Here is a 19,453-nt window from a genome sequence, read left to right on the forward strand (position 1 = left end):
AGACCAACAACATGTGTGTCTGTCTTGGTTTAATAGAATTTAAAGAGGTCGACACTTTAAAAGGAGTTCCCTCCCCTTAATTTCAACTAGGCCCTTTCCATCTATTAGGAGAAATACAAATAGGTTTATAAGAGTCAAAAAGTAGCATTTACTAACAAGCAAAGCTGCAACAGGCAAAAAAATACAATAAATAATCACGTGATACAGAGTTTCTAAGTCTCACAAATTTCCCCAGAACAAAGAACAACCCAAAATGGTGGAAATACCCCTTCCAAGATGGTGCCTTCCACAGGGAGACAAAAGGAAATGGCACCAGCTCCCTCCCCCGGGATGGCACTGCCCAGGAGGCAAAGGGAAAAAAGATGGCCACAAACGCTCTGGGGATAAATGTTTTTATCTACTCATGTGAAGTCAATTTCCACCATATTTGCGTTAAAGTGAGTTGAATATATGTCAATACTGTTTTCATAATTATTATTTTATTTCATTGAGCTTGTGGCAGATTGACCTTCCCTGGCTGCCGTCTCTCTGCCTCTCTCTCACTCCTCCTCCTCACTAGGGTCCTGAGGAGGAAATAATATGGAAAGGTTTGTAAATTGATATAAAGAGTGGGATTTCCAGTTGCTGTCATGGGCAAATATTTGTTTTAGGGAAAATTAATGTATTGCCAAGTAGAGTAGAGTTGCATGGTGAGAAACAAGGACAAAACTCCCCTTGCTTGGGTCACCCTCAGCTTTTTTCATGCTCAACATTGCTCCTTCATTTCTGACTCTTCCACCTCCCCTTTTCTGGAGTAGGCCCTGCACCCCATCTTGACACTGCAGCTCAGGAGGGAAAAGTTGAGGTAGTTTCGTCTTAAATTATGACTCAGATTTGGCAAGTGTTTGTGCTGTGAAGCTTAGAGCCTACAATCAGTTATGGCAATGGGCAGCTGAAGAGCTCTGAGTAGCCCTAGGTTTGCTTAGGGGATGCACAGTTGAAGGTTTTGGGATTTGGTAGAGGAGACCATTGCCTGTGACTCTGGGCAGGCTCTTCGGGTAAGGTGACAGGAGAAATACAGTCCTTGGGACCAAAATGGTAAAAAGTGTGGTTTATTGGAAAAAACCTAACAGCCCCCTAGCTTGGTAGGAAATCTAGGGAAGCTAATGTGCTTGCAGATGGTCCTTCAATACCATCATCCGAATGCTTAGGTCTGTGGTTGGCAAAGCCCCAGCACCAGCTGGTGCTGCACGTCTTGTCCGGACATGGACTTCTGCTGGCCCTGCTGCCAGCTGAGCTCTCACAGAAGGCACCCATCTTCCCCCACACATGTACATGCATAGGAGGAATTGCCCAGTGTATGACCAAAAGAGTTACTTGTGGGGTGAGGACAGAAGAGAACAGAAACAGGTTGTCTCCATTTTTCTTTAAGTCTGTTATTTTGCGGAGTTCAGATTCCTCTGGGCAAAACAGTGCAAAGAGAGCCACAGCTTCATTTTCTATTATGCATAAATGAGGCTGAGGTGAGGAAAACCTGGACCATGATGGTACAGAGGCCACCCTCTCTGGGACATGGGAAATATGTGGGGGTGGGATTGGCTGCACTTGCCATGGCTGGGGGCCAAGGGAGATGTCATTGCTGCTCAGCAGCCTTTGCCTGCTTTGTTTTGTAGTCACTCAGGTGCTGTTGTCCTTCTGTTGTGGGGTACCAACAAACTCTCTCTTGCTTATTTTCCTTAAATGATTTTTGGTGGCTTAGTTCTTTGAAGCAGGTATGGGTTATTGATTTCGAGCTTGTTGGCTCTTCTTCATTGCACCTTGAACATCTCTGTTTGCTGATGTTTTTTCATTTGCTTTCCAGTGTGATAATAAGATTTCCTGTATGAGCCCTCTAAATATTTGTCTGCATGGTGTTACTCGTATAAGCTGTAAAATAAATCTGTATTTGGCTTCTCAGCTTGCTTGGTTAGCTGAACTATGATTGTTACTTAGATTCCCAAACCATCCAGAATTAAATAACATAGTACAAAGAATTATTTTGGTGGTTTTAGAGTTTTTTCTTGGGTTTGGGTTTTTGGGTTTTTTTCTGTTTGTTTGGATTGGGTTGGCTTGGGTTGGGTTTTATTTGAATCTTTGGGAAGGAAAAGGATACCCTATGTTTGGGGGTTTTTTAATAATGTATTGTTTTTTCTGTCACTACAATTATTTCTTTTTCTTTTAGGATTTTGCTGTTATGTTAGGTTAATCTATTTTGCAGCCATTCACCTGCATTTCTTAGCTCAAAACCTCTCTTCTGCCAATTCTGATAGTTGTTTTGAAGAAATCTATTAGGTGATCTCCAAGTCTGCTCCAAAATATGTACTGAAGTACAGTGTGTGGGGACCATCACAAATTGCCTTCAAAAGCATCCTTCAGATCCAAGCTAAAACACATAGCTAAACCTACTCCGAGAAACTGTCTCTGACAAGTGTGTAAGACAATCTATTCCCTTTCCAAACTACAGATTTTTTTTCCATGCTCCCTCACCTTCCTCTCTGCTTCCATTTTTTTCACGGAAGTCACGGAAAGACTTTTTTTCCCCTAGAACTGATGTGAGTTAGAACTTCAGAGTCTTTTAGAAACGCCAAACCCCTGGACATAGGCCTGAAATATCCATCATTGTTTTCCCAGGACTAATTTTAATTTTTTTAATCATGGCTTTAATCAAATTTTTGAAACATTCAGCTTGTAGCGACTTACATTTTGTTCCAGAGCTTGGATGATGTGTATTTGAGCTCAGGATCCGAGTACTGAGCACGATCTGAGCACGAGTAACTGTGAGCTGTTTGAAAACTGGCCTGAACTTTTGAAAGGCTTGAAACTTGGTTGTGTAAAATTCCTATTGTTGACCAGCTGCGTTTATTCATAAAAATTGTTCTATTCAGGTGGTTGATTTAATGTGTTTAGAAGTGTGTGGCAGAATAGCATTTTGGAGTCTTAGTTTTTAGTAACCCTTTTAGCAGAGTTTCAGAAGACTGTAAGGAAGAATATGTTGCGTTAATACTTTCAAAAGTAAGTGAATGTCTAATACTTGTAGCATGGCAATTTAATTTAAGTCCCCTGTAGGATAATAGGAAGGATGTTTTGGGTTGACAAACTTTGAAAATTGCAAGCCTTTCTAAACTATGTATGCGGCAGTTCAAGCAAGCAAGAACTTGGGGGATCATAATGGTTTGTGCTTCTTAGGACCTTATATTTACTGATCATGGGTTTTACAGCTTCTATAGAGCTAAAAGTTTACTTGTCCAGAGAAGTTCATGTAACTTAATACTCACAGTAGCCATGTGCCTGACTGATTTGAAACACGGTGCTGAATTCTGTCATAAAGTGGTAAACTTAGAATAATCCTGTAGCAACCTACAAAGCTATAAGTATGTACTTCTTTTTTATTTTCATTGCTTTTATGATCTAGTTCCATGTTTAGAATTAATTTGGTGACTTCCTGCCTTCATTTTAAAACATGAGAGAGATCACATCCTCAGTACTTTTTGTCTTGAATTTAAGAAACTAAAAATGAAAGGATGCTGTAGTATAGCAACGAAAAAGGAAGTTAGCATGTACAGTTTTATCATGTCAAATGTGCAAAGCTCAGGTATTTGAAGAGAAGTCAGATCAATGCTTTGCTTGATGGATAATAGACACCAGGGCATGGATTTTGAGTTAAATACCAGCAAAAAGTAGAATACCAGTTAAGCTTGGATCTCAGATGAGAAAGACATTCTGTTCTTGGAGGAATGGTACTTCCTTGAAAAGGAATAAAAAAAACCAACCCAGAATAATTTCAAATATATGATTCCCTGGAATTGTAGAATCCCCCCCTATCTAGGTTTAATGGAACAGTTAAGAAATACCTTACCTTTACTTTATAAAATATAACGAAGCAAGATAATTAGGGCTCCTGTTTCCTGTAGAGAAAGGGTTATGGGTGCCTTTGAAATGCATTGCCTTAATAATAACTTCTGAGGGTAAGTGAAAGGAGCCATTGACAGTCAGACTGACTGCAATCAAAAAGGATAAAAATACTAACCAGTGAATAGCTAAATAAGTACTTCAAGCATTGAAACATTTCAGGATTGTTCTATTCATCCTCTGATGATTAATTTTTTTCATGTTAAATACATTTTTTCATGTTTTACCTTAGAATCACCCTTTTTAGTTGCCACTTTTCTCTACTGTAATTCCACTGGTTGGGTGTGTTAATATAAAGGATTTTATAATGTTAGGAATGTATAATAAAATATTTTAAATGGAATACATGCTTCTACTAAAATCTAAGTATTGCTATGTAAAAAGAGAAGAAAAAATAACTTCTTCTGGGTGTCGTTTCTCTTTCAAAGGTAGACAAAAGTACTGTGGGGCAAGGTACAAATAATTTTTAAAACTAGGCAACTGCCACCTCATGTGTGTTGAGAAAATATTTAATTTATGTACTGTTTTGCCTGTGACTCTATCTTTAAATGCTGTTACATTATATCCATTTCCCTGTTGTCTGTGTACCTGGAGTGGAGCTGGTCTGTGTAGAGGTTCTAGCTGTAAATACTGCATAGAGATGTGAAAAGCGTGCTTGGGTGACTCTCCTCAATTTTCTTAATTTTCTTCCAAACTCTCCTGTGTAGCTGTGTTCTGGTCAGTTTATTTCCTTAGCAGGTAGAGACTGGCAAGTGTATGGGAAACGTTGTGCCTTTTACAGAATGCATCTGCTTTTGATTTGCTCTATCTGGTAGAAGTGTGTGTGATCTAGTTAACTTGATTAACATCAACAGATTTTTTTTCCTTAACCTGATGGGACCCCAGTGGCTGCAGCCAGGCATCACTTCCATTTCCCTGCTCAGTCTGTAATTTCTGAGCAAGCTGTGCATCTGAGCACCCTGAGCTGTGAACAGTGCAATTGCTAATACTCCTCAAGTTCTGTTGTAAGCTGCAGATGTGGAGAAATGCCAGCCTTCATTAGGGTTTAATTATGTCTGGGGAACAGATTTCATGTGTAGTCGCCTTGGAGCAGCTATTTCCAGTAACAGGAATGTCCTTGTGCTGAAAAAGTAGGTCTCAGTCAAGATCTTCCTAGTTCAGAGAAACGAATGATGTTGATATCCTCCCTGTTTGGATGAGTAACCCTTGTCTCATCAGCTCTGGGGGGTAGCACAGGTTGTATCTTGCTTTCAAACTCATAGAAGGCACAGAATTGCTAATGTTATGAGATAGGAAAAAAATTAGTTTGAGGAGACTGGAGCAGGCAGATTTGTTTGGTGAGGCCAGTCAAATGCAGGTAGGTGCTGGTCTAGCCACACAGACCACTCCTGCTAATGAAAATCTGGTGTGCAGTGCCTTGTGGTGCATCTGCTTGAGTGCTGACAAGTGGCCACAGCATTTCAGAAAGGTTGTAACAGTGGAAGATGTGCTTGAGAGTTTTTTTACCTCTTTCCTCAGGACTATGCTTGGAAGTAATTGTATGACATCTTCCCATATGGTTTTGGAGATGGCCGTGGAACTATCTGTATGCTAGGGCACTGGAACACAGCTGCCAATCCGTGAGAAAATACAAGTGGCAGATCAGTTTTCTTTGGAGCCTTTGGAAACATGTGAGCTGAACTGTGTAGCTTTGATTTTCTTTTTTTAATGTAAATTGAATCAGCTGCTTCTTCATGAAATAGAAGTAGTAAAATGATCTGCAAGTGTTAGAAGTTGATGGTTAGAGATGAGATTGGGCTCATGTGCTAAAATGGTAACAGAAAATAGAGTACAAGAGACAGCTGTCCGTATAGAGAGGAGAAAAAAGTTAACTTTAATCTCCTGTAACCTACATGTATGCATTCCTACTACCTTCTCTTTTGCATCTGTTGTTTTGTGTCATAGTTCTTGTTCCTTGTGAGGTGTTTTTTCCCCTCCTAGATACCTACAAGTATACCCAGAAGACTGAATCTGTTGAAGTAGCATTTAATTCTGAGAATATTGCAATTTGAAACCACCAAGGGGTTTTTTTTTTTTTTTTTTTTGTTTTTTGGGTTTGGTTTTTTTGTTGTGTGGTGTTTTTTTAGGGTTTTTTTTTTGTGTTTTGTTTTTGTTTTTTGGGGTTTTTTTGTTATTTTGTTTTGATTTTGTGTGTGTTTGTTTGTTTGTTGGAGGTTTTTTGTTTAGTTTGTAATGTCAGTTGTGACTCTAAATGAAATACTTTTGTTGGTGGGATTTCACTGTTCCTTCACAAGATTTTGTTAGCCCGCAGCCCTTACATGCTCTTGCTTACTTAATTTCTGTGAATGGAAGCAGATACCTGATGTCTTGCTTACACTCAGAAGTAAGTACTAAGAGACAAACTAGCTAGTACTTGAAGCCTTCTTCTTAATAATGCAGTCCAGATATATATCAGGTCCTTTAAAAGCTTATTGTATTACAGGTAAAAAGTGTTAGTCCAGTTGTTCTGATTGGCGAGAACTTGCATGCTCCTGACCAAATACCGGGGAATTTTAGCTACCTCATCTCTGACTGGCTCGTACTTCCCCACTCTGAATAATACCTCCACATCCTACATATTGTCTTCACCAATGACTTTCTCAGAGAAAGACTTGGAAAAGTCATTGTCAAAAAGACATATAGTAAAGTGCAAGTATAATAAAAATAAAAGTTTAAATAATAGCTGTCTATTTTGAAGTGTTTCCTTTTCCTAGAATAAAAATAGGTGATGCCATAGTTTCTGGTAACTATGTGTTACAGTTGCCATGCAGTGGTACATTTTTAAGTAGATGAAAGTCAAGGAAGTTCTATATCCTGTCTATCCCCATTTTTGAGTTTAATTCAGGTATAGCTCCTTTGGAACTTGTGAAATAAAATGAATTAAAGGAGGATCAGATCTTTTAATTCTATGCTGTCTGAACCATGATTGCTTTTCATGAGGAAATATCCTTAGCTTGAAATTCTCAGGAAATAATGAGTGTCTCAGAACAAATGCATTTGCTGATTGACTGAAGTTATTAGGGTTTCAGCACTATTTCTGTACCAATTCCATGAGTTGAAACAGTGTTCTGTGACAACTGAAGAAGTTGATGAGGCTGACAGACTTAACTAGCTGGACTTTATTGTCTTTGGTATTTCTTGGTATTCTTTAAAGCTGTTAATTTGCTGAAAAACATTCTATCACATTCTAGCAAACCCTTGAAGTGATCTCAACATCATCCAAATGTTTCTGTGTACCAGACACAACCTGTGGATTGATTGCATAAAAGAATTTAAAAAGCTAGAGTTTAAGTCAGTTGAAAACTTTGCTTCCTGTGACAGAATTGGTGTTTTAAGGAAGGAAAGTTGAGGGGCAATTCAGTGAATCCTCTGTCTCTCTTGCATCCAAGGTGGTTGTATCTAGACTGTGCAACACTGGCCTGGAATGCAGCTGAGTAAGCCTGTTATAGCTAGAAAGGTTTGATCAAGTCTTTATGTGTAGCCAGAGGAGGAAAATCCAAGGATTTTTTGGACATACATGTTCGCACTCTGTCAGTAAGACTTGAGGCCTTCTTATTCACCCTGAAGGTAACCAAAGCAGCATTGCATATGTTGTCAGCCCTGCAGTTCACTGGATCATATAGTTTAGTTTTGTCTACATTTATTTATATTCCACTAGTAATGAGTCTTAAGGGGATAGAAAGGGTATTAGGCTTCCTGGGCTGATTTTTAATTTTTTTTTTCTTGTGGTAGGTTAGATCTACTCCCTCTTTGTTCAAATAGAGAGAAAAGGATTGCTATAAAAATACCACTGGTGTAAAGATAATTTGAATTCAGAATTCATCACTGAGGACCCAGCATTTTATACTCTATTCTCTGAGACAGTTCTGCCCTTTTACATAGGGGAGAAAGAATGGTAAATTACAAACAGCCATGAACCTAGATTTGGTATAGATTCACTTTTAATAGTTGTACTTCTAACAGATATTGACATTAGTTTCACATTGTAATACCAATTTTAAATGCTGTGATACTCTGACAGTGCTTATGTACTTTTTAAATTTTTCATTCTTATTTGAAAATTGATTTTATTTGTAACCATGATTTGAATACCAGAGTAACAATTCCAGCATTCTAAGTTTTAGATGATCTGTCTGCTACTTAAAGATGCAAGACCTAATACCCAGGAATAAACTTAAGCAGTAAGGTGTCAGAAAATGACACCAGAGTGAAAGCGAACCCCAAATTTCCTTAGTTTACCTGTTAATAAGACTATTACTTAGGAAACTTAATCATTTTGGTGGTGACAATGGTCAGTTTTATTCCCTTAACCACTTATGATCTGGGATTTGTGATGTATCTTTAAAAGTGTTTTTGGTCTTTTGTGTCTAATTGTTGCACTTCACTGCAGAGGTTGCCTGTGGTTCCTTGTCAAGATTTTCCTGTAGTGCTTTTAGTTAATTTTGTCTGTTTGGGCCATAATATCTATTAACCTTTTCTGGCAGCAGATGGATGGCTTCCATCCATGTATTGCCTCTATTTCTTGTGCAGGCATGACTTCAGTGTTAGGTGATGAGAAGGATCTGTTCCTTTTCTAATCAGAGTGCTCCCCATCTCCAGTGCCCTAAAGTATTTATGAGATCTGGACTGCCTGCATTGAAGATTACTGAATGGTGTTTCTTGCTCAGGAGCATATTTTAGCTTTGAATAAGATGTAAATTGGAAGGGATGAAAAGTGTGAAATGTTTTGAGTGCCCTAAATGCTGGTAGAACATAAATTCTAGATCTGTCTACTGTTAACAAAAGTTGTGGGTTCTTGTGTGCAGAGCAATATTGTGCATGCAGCTATTCTGCTTTATAGCTACTGTAAGTGTTCACAGCTTTTCAGCCTCATTACGAACCAGTATGTGCGTGTGTGCATGTGGTGGGATGTTAGTGTCACTTTCCAGGTGCTGCTTTTGCTGACAAGAGATACAAGTTTCACAGCTTTTTTATTTAAAGCTGTTTTGGATGAGCTTACTTAGCACATGGCAGCAGAAGCAATGAGGTTTCCCAAGCAGGTTGCAGTTCAGAAAAGAGTTACCTAATATAGGAGGAGAACTCCTTCAAAGCAGGCATTGCATATGTTGTCAGATTCTCAGAAATTTCCTACCATAGGGGCTTTTCAAAGAAAAAAAAATTAAGGTGTTTCTCAAAGTCATCCGTTTGCTAAAAGACTATGTTGGTTTTTTGAGAGTAGCTTGTGTTCGTATGCCTTGTTGAGATCTGTACAAGAGAAACATTGGTGTATTGCTGAAGTCAGGAAAACAGAGGTGCTTTATGAAATTTCTCAGAGAGTGTGTCAAGAAGACTTCCACTTGAGGTGAGATGCCTTTGAAAATTCAGTCAGAAGCCCCTGTATTCCCCTAGTTTCATTTGCAGTTATGTATAAGTATGTTGAAAGAATAGCTATTTTTAATGGAAGACATGGGTGAATGTGGCTGAAGTATTTTAAGGAAGACAAAACTATTTTGCTCACACATTCAACTGCCAAATAAGAAGAAACAGTTATGCTTGTTATAAATGAAATATGTACCAAAAAACCCAGTATGTGTGTATGTAAATACCCCTCATGATGATACAGGCTGGGTCTGGTGGGGACAAGTAGCAGATCTGGGACAAGGCCCAGGCAGTAAAATAAGGGTCAGCTGCACCTGGGGCAGTATGAGACAGATATGATCCTGAGAGCCAGGGTAGGATAGGAACTATCCCCTCTACTCAGAGCCTGCCAGAACCCACCTGAGTTCTCCCTTTTGAGTCCCTGATACAGGGATGATACTGGTGGGAAATGATGGCAAGCCACAAGAGACACAGGAGAGGCAGGAGCAGGTTGCTTCAGCTGAGTGGAGGGATGGCTTCCATGTCAACTGCCCACGGGACAGGGGAGATGCAGCCAGGCTCCTCACAGTAGTGTATGGTGGGAAGGAGAGTTAGAGGCAGTTGAGACGTGCTGAAAGAGGAGAAAATGAAACTGACTGTAAGGAAGAAACATTTTTCCTGCAAGGACAGTCCATTGCTAGCATCAGGGCCCAGACAAGCTGTTGCCATCACCAGTCTTGCAGGTTATCAAACCCCAACTGGACAAGGCCCTGAGAAACCTGGTCTTAGCTCAAAGCTGGCTGTGCTTAGGGCAGGGTTGGACTGGAGACCTTCTGTGGTCCCTTCCTGAGTTTTACTGTTATCCTTGATGTGACAGAAAAACATGTGTGTGTAGTCTAGTTCCATGGGGCACAAAGCTTTGTTTTGAGACATTAACTATAGCTGACAGACATATCAAGAGTGTGAGCTTTTATTGAAGTCAGCATTAAATTGTGGAAATACAATGCATAATGCTCTTATAAAATAAACCCTTAAAGTAATATTTATAATAATAACAACAATAATAATAATTATTTCCTTTCTGCCTGCATATACAAGAAATCAAACAGTTATTCATCTGGACTTGGGTAAGAAAGAACAAACCAAATTGGAATCTGAATACTTATGCTTTCACATTTTCTTACTGCGTATCTTTTCTTAAATAGAACTTGGCTTATGTGTTGAGTTCTTGTTCTAGGATGATAGTCTGCCCTTTGATGGTGTTTTAAAGTAGCAGAGAAAAATTTTTAAACTTTCAACTTTATGTTGCTTAAGAAATATATGGATTTATTATTTTTTTCTTCTTTAGAGACAGGAAGGTCATTTAACCTTCAGCAAAGAGTTAGTTGCAGTAGTAATCAACCTCTGATTTCTCTATTGTGGAGACACATTCCTCTATCAAGTCCTGTGTGCAAAGCTAAGAGAGATTACAGAGCACTTTCCCAAATATGTTTGATTACCAGTGCCCAGCTGCTGTTCTGGGTAATTAATGTGAGACTATAATATCATTCAGATCAGTGCTGTGTCTATATTTCCAAGGTCGGATAACCTCTCTTGCTTATATTCTCTTCTGTCTGTGGTATTTTATGTAGATTATTGACTTTTGTTTGCTTGCAGGAAATAAAGAGCTTTTTGCTTGTCTGGTGGGAAAGATCAGGCAAGCCTTGTATTTGTTTGAGGAAAGGGCTGCTAAGAATAAATAATGAGGGGGGCTTAGTAGCCTTCCAGCTACCATGTATAAACAGGGGTTTAGTAAATTCTAACCTCCAATCTTCATGGGTGTTCATTAATTCACTATCCTAAAGACTGATTGTTAAACAGTAAAATAAATGGTTTTGACTCGGAAGCTTACTTTTCATTGAAGGTTACTGAGACTGAGGTAACCTGAGGCCGTTCATTCAGATCAGATTTCTAAGTCAACTTACTTTGAAACAAGTAAGAATTTTTTTAGATTTCAAAACAAACAGTAAGTTATTGTTTTCAAAGTTAAAAGCTGGAATTTAATTTATAGGAGGAAAGGCAAGCAGAAGGGTGTTTTTCAGTAAAAAGCTTTTAGTAAAGCTTAACATTTCCTCCTTCTCCCTTCAAAATATGCAACCTTGAAAGTTTTGGGATATCAGTATTTGAAATCAAGCTGAGAGAATTCTTTAAATGAGAGAAATTTTACACGTGGAACTTTGGAAGCTATAACTTTGACAAAGGAAAGTGATGGGTCTCCCAGGTATTTTTTAGCCATATTTTGTGTGGTTTGTAATCTCTCTAAGACATGTCAGCGATGCCATCTGTCCATAAAACTCATTATGTTGCAAGCATGTATTAAGACTTCTAAAACAGGATATCTTATTTTCAGCAATTACCAGTACTTTTATTGTCATAAAAATTATTGCATTTGATACCTTATTTGACTTGAGTAATCTTCATGCAGCTGATATTTTTCCCTTCTTTTCTAAAAACGCAATTAAGTTAAAGATGTATCAGGATACATGTGATAAAACTTAAGATAGTTGATCATTGTCCTGTGTTTATCTGTATCTTGATTTGTTTTGGCTAGCATTATCCTTGTTCTGGGGATGACCAATGACACTGAGTCACAAGTCAGGGACTAGTTGAATGCAGCAAATTTAGGTAGATTTTTTTAATCAACCGTCTATTTTAGCCTAATTCTCTCTATGTAGAGAAGAGTGGAAATTCTGTAATTTACTTAAATGAAAGCAGGCCATATTAAAGAACCTTCCCAGCCTCACCATTCATTAGACTCTGATGGTCATACTTCTATCACCAGGGACTGTCACAGCTGGGACCGAGGCCATCACCCTTCATGGTGATGGCCACTTCAGTGACCTGACGGGTCCCCCCCTGATTCTTGCACCTTCTCACGGGGTCAGCCCAGGTTTCCTGGCTGGTGACCCCAGGTTTCCCATAGCAGAGGCTTGGATGTCTCTTTCCATAAAGGCATTTATTCATGGTGCCATAACACAGAAACAGCTCAAGCTCTGAGCCTCTGAGGAGGGAGCCTGGAGAAAGGAACCCCTGGGCTCTTGTCCCCTCACAGTCCAAGTGTGCCTAAGTCTCACTTCCCCTCCTGAGTCTTTGGCTCCAGCTGTGTCTCAGTATCCATCTTGTCCGTCCACCTGGCTGGTGCCAGCATCTTTGTGTCCTGTGTTTTGCAGAGAGTTGGCACTTCCCGCCCTCTTGACCGAGGCTCCTGCCACCCCAAGCTCAATCTGCAGCTGACACTGTGGGGTGCAAACCGAGCTACGTGCACCAAATGTATTCCTCTGCTCTAATCTCCTTGGGAAGGACTTTTCAAAGAGCTCTTGCACCTTGGCATCCTCACCCTTTTTGTGGGCTAAAAGTGGAAGGCTGTCTGATATTGTTGTTCTTGCTTTCTTACCATATGCTGTGTGGGGGGAAGAGTGTTTAGTTCTGGTGCACACTAGTATATACACGTGTATTCTGCCCATTCTTTCCTAATGTCTTGGAAGTCTTAGCTGGAAAGGCCTTTATCTTGTCACTGAAACCTTACACACCTTCATTAGCTGGAAAAAACGAACTGGGTTTTGGCATAGTTATTTTGAAAAGGGATTAGTTTGTGTACAACATCCTTATAGGTCCACATAATATGATTTATTAGCTATTACTTTACAACTGGAATTTTTTTAAGGGCTCCTTTGTTTAAAGGGCTAAAACATTAGATGTAACAAAAACAAGGAGTGTTTACTGAGCTGGAAACTGCACCCTCTGGATTTGCTGTGGAAGTTTAGTGTAAGTGACTCACACCTTGGCTTGCCTGCCTGTCAGCTTCTGTAATAGATAGCAACTGAAATTGCTGTTACTTTCTCATCACAGGAAGTTATTCCTACTGCTCTTCTGCACAGAGCTCATTTAGTCAGCAAAGTGCCACCTGAGCCTCCCTGCCTCAGTTTACTAGATTTGATCCAAGTTGTATTTCACATTCACATTAGTTTTTTTAGTTGGCAGTTGACACATGCTTTTATAGATCCTTCAAGTTAGCAGTCTTCCAATAGGTACCTTTTCTTATAGTACTTATCAGTAAGTCACAAGCTAGAGCTGTATTTTATTGACAGGTATGTGGCTTGATTTAGGTAGCTAAAAGGACATGACATGTCCTCTTTATGACACTGCATCTTAAACACATAGGACAAGGTTCCAAAAAGCTGAAGCTGTTTTATAAAAATATAACCTTCTGAGCTAGATGGTCCTTTTTCTGTTCCCTGCATATTTTTTATTATTGGCATTATTTTATTACTTCTCTAGTAACCATATGACCTTTTGAGATTTTTACTCAATTAGCAAGGCTGAGATGCCCCACTAGTCTTAAAGCAGTCATGATTATGAATATTAGAAATGTCTTCACCATGTTTTAGGGAGGAAGCCATCTTAAGCTGATTATAGATAGATTCCAGGAAGAAAACTGTGTTGTATCTAGAAAGAAGAAGAGGAGGCACCTGTTTCTTCTCTAGGAAGAAGAAACAGGTGCTTCAGATGTACTGTGCCCAGAAAGCAGAACTTTAATTTCTACTGATTTTTTAAAAGTGCATAGGGTGACTAGTTCACCTGAAGATGTCATACTGAAAGAGTATTGAATGCACAGCTGTCATGTATCTGAGTAACTTTAGACTCCTGTGACAGGACTAAATCTACTTTTTTACATTGCAGCAGCCTTCCTCTGCTCCAAGTTAGTGTTCTGTGGGGAAAGTGCTGGAGCAAAGGTGAAATATTTCTGTCATTTCTGCCGTGGTAAAATCTCAGCTCCTGGCAAAAATTAGCTTTTCTCATAGGCCAGCATCTTTGCAATGCTACTGCAGTGCATACAGGTATCTTCAAGGGGTTGTTTGGAAATGATAAGTCCGTAAAGAATTTGTCCATGGAAGAGGGAAGTGCAGTCCCCAAGGGTGTTGTTATTGGTTGCTGCTGTTGGAGATCATTTGCATGGGAGATCATACTGTTGTGCTGTCTATTACCTGATTGCAGAGCTTAGTCAAATGTTTGTCTGCTGGGAAGGAAGGATGCATTTTGTTGCTTCTGTTTATTAACTCCACTTTTTTTATTGGGAGTAATGTCAGAATTTTTATTTTTTTTTCTTTCCAGCTGTGATAGACAAAATGTCAGAAGAATAAGTGATCTACTGTCCAAAATTTGCCATGAACCATTTGGTTGGACCACCTGAGGGGGAGATCAGTGAAGAGCCAGTGAATGGAGCAGTGAGTGAGTCAGTGGAAGCTGACCTGGAGCACGCAGAGGTGGAAGAGGAGCAGAGGTATGCGGTTCGCTACCCAAGGCACACCAACAGCAGCCACGTGGGCCTGTCTGGGCAGGAGGAGGAAGGCATGTTAGCTCGGTCAGCCAGCACTGAGAGTGGTTTCCACAATCACACGGATACTGCAGAAGGGGATGTGATAGCCACAGTGGAGGACAGTTATGATGTCGAGAGAGTGCAGGAAAATGAGGATGAGAGTGCATATGCAGTGCAGTACAGGCCTGAGTCCGAGGAGTACACGGAGAATGCTGAGGCTGAGCATGGTGAGGCCATTCATAACCGAACATTGCCCAATCACTTACATTTCCATTCCATCGAGCACGAGGAAGCCATGAACGCAGCCTACTCAGGTTACGTCTACACGCATCGCCTCTTCCACCGAGGAGAGGATGAACAGTATGCTGAGGCTTATGCTGACTATGGGCTGCAGGAGCATGTGTATGAGGAAATAGGAGACACACCAGATCTTGATGTTAGTGAGGGCATCCAGCAGTATGAGCGGGAGAGGGAGGAAGCTGACAATTACCGCAAGGAGGCACTTGGTGCCCGCCTTCACCATTATGATGAACGGTCTGACGGAGAGTCTGACAGCCCTGAAAAGGAAGCAGAGTTTGCACCCTACCCAAGAATGGATAGTTACGAACAAGAGGAGGACATTGATCAGATTGTAGCAGAGGTGAAGCAGAGCATGAGCTCCCAGAGCTTAGATAAGGCAGCTGAAGACATGCCAGAGTCAGAGCAGAGTTTGGAGCATGGCCAGGCTCTTGTCAGTGGTGGGCATGAAAGTAATGGCCAGCTAACATCTGGTTCTCGAGTTACATCTGGCTCGGGAGAATCTGTTCAGAGGTACAGCAAGGAAAAAAGAGATGCAATTTCACTGGCCATCAAGGATATTAAAGAGGCTATTGAGGAAGTGAAGACGAGGACCATCCGTTCTCCTTATACCCCTGATGAGCCTAAGGAGCCTATCTGGGTGATGCGACAGGACATCAGTCCATCCAGGGATTCTGACGACCAGAGGCCACTAGATGGGGATGTGAGTACACAAAGCTTTCACCTCTCAGATTATGTGTCTAATTTTTTAACTGTGACATGCATGGCAGTGAGGGAGGGTGCATTATATTTTTGTTCTGTGTCTCATTCTTGAAAAAGTGCTTTGTTTTAAATTTGTACCCTGGAGAGCATAAGAGAAGTAAATGTGCATTATCAAGTAGCCAGATTTTTCTTTATTTAACACTGCTGACCCCAGGTATGCTGTATATAAATTTGTCACATGAAGCTCTTTATATGTCTTTTTTGAAACAATTGCTGTTACGTTTTCTACTGCCGTAATATATTTTAGATTAGCAACCAAGCAGTTTTCTACTGTCTATCTTTGTATGCTTTTATTAACTCTTAAGTTTCTAGGTTTCATGTTCTGTCATGCAACAGTCCCAACAGTTCTATCAGAAATCTGGTAACATTCTTTTTGATGATATCATAGTTCAGATTCATATTCTAGAAAACTTGCATGCCAACTTGCAGTGTCTAGAACTCAGTGTATTACATTATCACTGTAAAGTGGTATTTACAGCAACCTGAATATTGAAGAGAGTTGTTCAGGTTTAAGCATTAGCATTTCTGAAATTGTGTGCTTTTGGCATGAGGTTTAACTTGGATCAGGGCTGTCTACCAGGCTGGGGTTCCAGCTGTCTTTAAGTTAATTTTTACTACAAGTTTTATGAGTTTTCTGCATTATTTTATATAGTAAACTCATAAACAACTGTTAAATGGATTAAATTTATGCCTGATACAAAAACACCTGGGAGGCTTAATTTACTGACCAAAAAGTATCTATTACATGTTCCTATCTTACTATTTCAAGGGCAAGTACCTGCAACCATTGCTCCATTCCTCTATACTGCTGTGGAATGGGTTTTGTGACCTTTTGTTTGGGTTTGGTTGGAGTTTTTTGGGTTTTTTTGGGTTTGTTTTTGTTTTGGGGTTTTGGGTTTTTGGTTTGTTTGGTTGGTTTCAGGTTTTCTTTTTTCTTTTTATTTTTTTTTTGTTTGGTTTAGGTTGGTTTTTTTTGAAGAACAGCAGAAGTAGAAATTATTGTGTGTTATTTTGGTATTTTAGACTGAATTATTGTAACATTCTAGGAATGCATGGGAACTGTTTAAGACACCTCAGTTAATGCAAAGGGAATTCAGATAGTGAAAAAAGACCACATGCCAGGTATATCTATAATAGGCTTCTAATTTGTTTATCTGCCTTCAAAATGAGGACAGCTAGTATTCTACAGATAGAAAGAGATTTTTGGAGCATGGTGTTTGGAATGCTGTAAAAACATGCAAGCTGATTGAGACATACAGCTTCCAGATTTTTTTTTTCCTGCAAAACTGTTGGAAACACAGTGAGGAGGGTGTTGTAGGGCTTTTTTCATGATTCTTAATAGAAAACCTAATTGAACCTTAAAAAAAGCCCAAACAAACAACTGTATTGCAAAAGTTATTTCTGCAAATATTTTTAAAATTATGTTTGTTACAGAGTTGATTTGCAGTCATTTCAGGGAAGAATATCTTCCCGGAATATTTTGTATGGAATTATTTTTAACTTAACTTCTGAAGTTTGCAAAACTAAAATTATTTCTGTCCATATTTTCAGATAGATCACATTACTCTCTTTTACATGTTTTGTTTACCATATTGTCCGAAAATGCTGTTACTACTTGGAGGATCAATGGACTTCCTGTTGCTTCCTAACTAATTATAACAGAGTGCCATGATGGTCTTGGTGACATTAAGTTGTGGATCCTAAGAGCACCAAGTTCTTCTGAAGGTGCTTCACCTGCTCTCTAAAATCCAGGTGCATCTTGCAGAATTGAACTTTTCTGAGATGTGCTGATATGACTCAGCCTGGTATGCTCATATAGTGAGCAAAACAGTGGTCTGTTTTGTGGTCTCTGCATGCATTAGATATTGAAGTACAAAAAGGTTCCCATTTTGCACAAAAAATTTGATTTCTTATTCAATATTTTTTGCGCCATGTCAGATAAGAACCTGACTGAAATTTTCAGGGCTGGCTGAAATCAAAACAGTGATTTATAATGACAGTTATTATAGCTCATCAAAGAGAGAAATGATGGTTGTAGATGTACAAAGCGTTTGTGTTCTTGGAAGGAAGAAGTAAATGGCACAAATAATTTAGAAAATGTATAGCAGATGGAGGAGCAGACTTGTAGAAGGGACTTGGGACTGAGTAGGAATTTTGTTTTACTCTGAAGAAGAGATATATATTTGTTTTACTGGATTCTTTAATTTAGATGGCAACTCAAGAACTGTCTGCTTTTTTTAATGCAGCGTTCCTAGGATTGCCTAACTGTAAATTGGGCAAAAATACCTTGTGTTGACTAAGTGACCATAAGTGGTCAATGTAATAAAAATGTAGTTGGAGCCCATTCCTCTAACTGTAAATTGTTCTTCTGTCCCCCTCAAGAAAAAAGCAGAATCTCAGATGGGGGCTTTTCAGTGTAACCAGTATATGCCAGAGATGTTTTTCAGTCTGATTTATCGTATTGACCTGGAAATGTGAGTGTTTTTACCTTCAGGCAGACACCATTTTCTTGCCCTAGAAGTATCACATTGCTGCAGATAAATAATGCAAATTGGGTGCTTTTTTGCCTTCAGTTATTTTGCAGGTCTACTTTGAAAACTATCCTCAAATTGTGTTAAACAATTTTCTTTCAGAGATAGAACTTACCTGAAAATATTTCTAATAATATTGCCTTCTTAATCATGTGATACTGAAACTCATAAGACTTCTTTAGACACAAAAAAGAGTCACTTTTTATTTAGCTAGAAGCTGTCCACTGGAGACCAGTGAAGCAAGAAGAATGATTTGTGGTTGAGGCTCATTAAATACAACAGCTTCCTTTGCTTTTTTCCCAAGAAAGTGGCTATTACTCCCCAGTGCTAAGCATTTGGGTAATACATTCACAGCAGAATGTTTGGTAGGATGCCATTTAGAAGTGTCCAGAGACTGCTTTAAGAAGTTAACAATTCAGAGGTATTTAGCTAGCCTGCCGTTAGGTATAGTTTGGGACTGTTCGGAAAGACATGCAATGACTGTGACAGTAAGAAGGATACAGATCACTGTATATGTGTGTACTGATTCCAGTTTTATTTGCAAGTTAATCTACCAGGATTATCAGTTATTCCTGGATATTTCTTCTCAAAAGAAGTGTTTGGTAAGGTGTATGAGAAAAGTAAATTGCTCACTCCCCATGGACAATTCTGCTGTAATAGACTCTGGTAGTCTGTTTAATGTTTAAATGTTTAACAATGGAGAATATTAGCTGCTGTGTACCTTGTGCACCTTGGTTTAATGATGTATGCTTTCACTTGAATCAGAGGTGGTCTGGACAGTGAGTTTGTGGGGAAGATGTAATTGTGTATTTGATAAAAGCTGAAAAATCCTCAGTGTCTTTTGAATAAAGATAGTAAGAGTATTTTTTAACATTTGCCACACAAATGACATCTGTACAATTGGCATATATTTCCAAAGGGTTTATCAGAAACCCTTTAAACCAAAGCAGACCATCATTTGGATATGACCTCATGAAGATCTCTGTTTCAAATACAATAGCAGTTAGAGCTGCACAGCTGCAAGAAGTGTGGCATCAGGAAACTGACCCTTGATGGAAAAGGCTGTGGAACTGCATTGTTGATTCTTGTGGAACAAGATTGTGTTTTATGAGCGTGAAATTGGGAGATTTTGTTCACTCAAAAAATCATGAAATCATAGGATAGTTTGTTTTAGAAGGGATCTTAAAGATCATCTAGTTCCAAC

General features: G+C 39.2%; 1 protein-coding gene across 2 annotated transcripts in view; it reads left to right on the plus strand.

The window, feature by feature from the left end:
* The window catches only part of APBA1 (amyloid beta precursor protein binding family A member 1), an 87,412-nt gene that overhangs the window by 27,436 nt on the left and 40,523 nt on the right, over positions 1-19,453 (plus strand). For both annotated transcript variants that reach the window (XM_071448715.1, XM_071448713.1), the window contains exon 2: positions 14,455-15,659. In XM_071448715.1, coding sequence (XP_071304816.1) covers positions 14,508-15,659 — 1,152 coding nt within the window. In that variant the 5' untranslated portion in view covers positions 14,455-14,507. The remainder of the gene's footprint in view (positions 1-14,454; positions 15,660-19,453) is intronic.

The sequence above is a fragment of the Agelaius tricolor genome, unplaced genomic scaffold, assembly GCF_023055355.1.
Source record: "Agelaius tricolor isolate 1412-34295 unplaced genomic scaffold, bAgeTri1.0.p SCAF_27, whole genome shotgun sequence".
In the NCBI taxonomy this organism is placed as follows: domain Eukaryota; kingdom Metazoa; phylum Chordata; class Aves; order Passeriformes; family Icteridae; genus Agelaius; species Agelaius tricolor.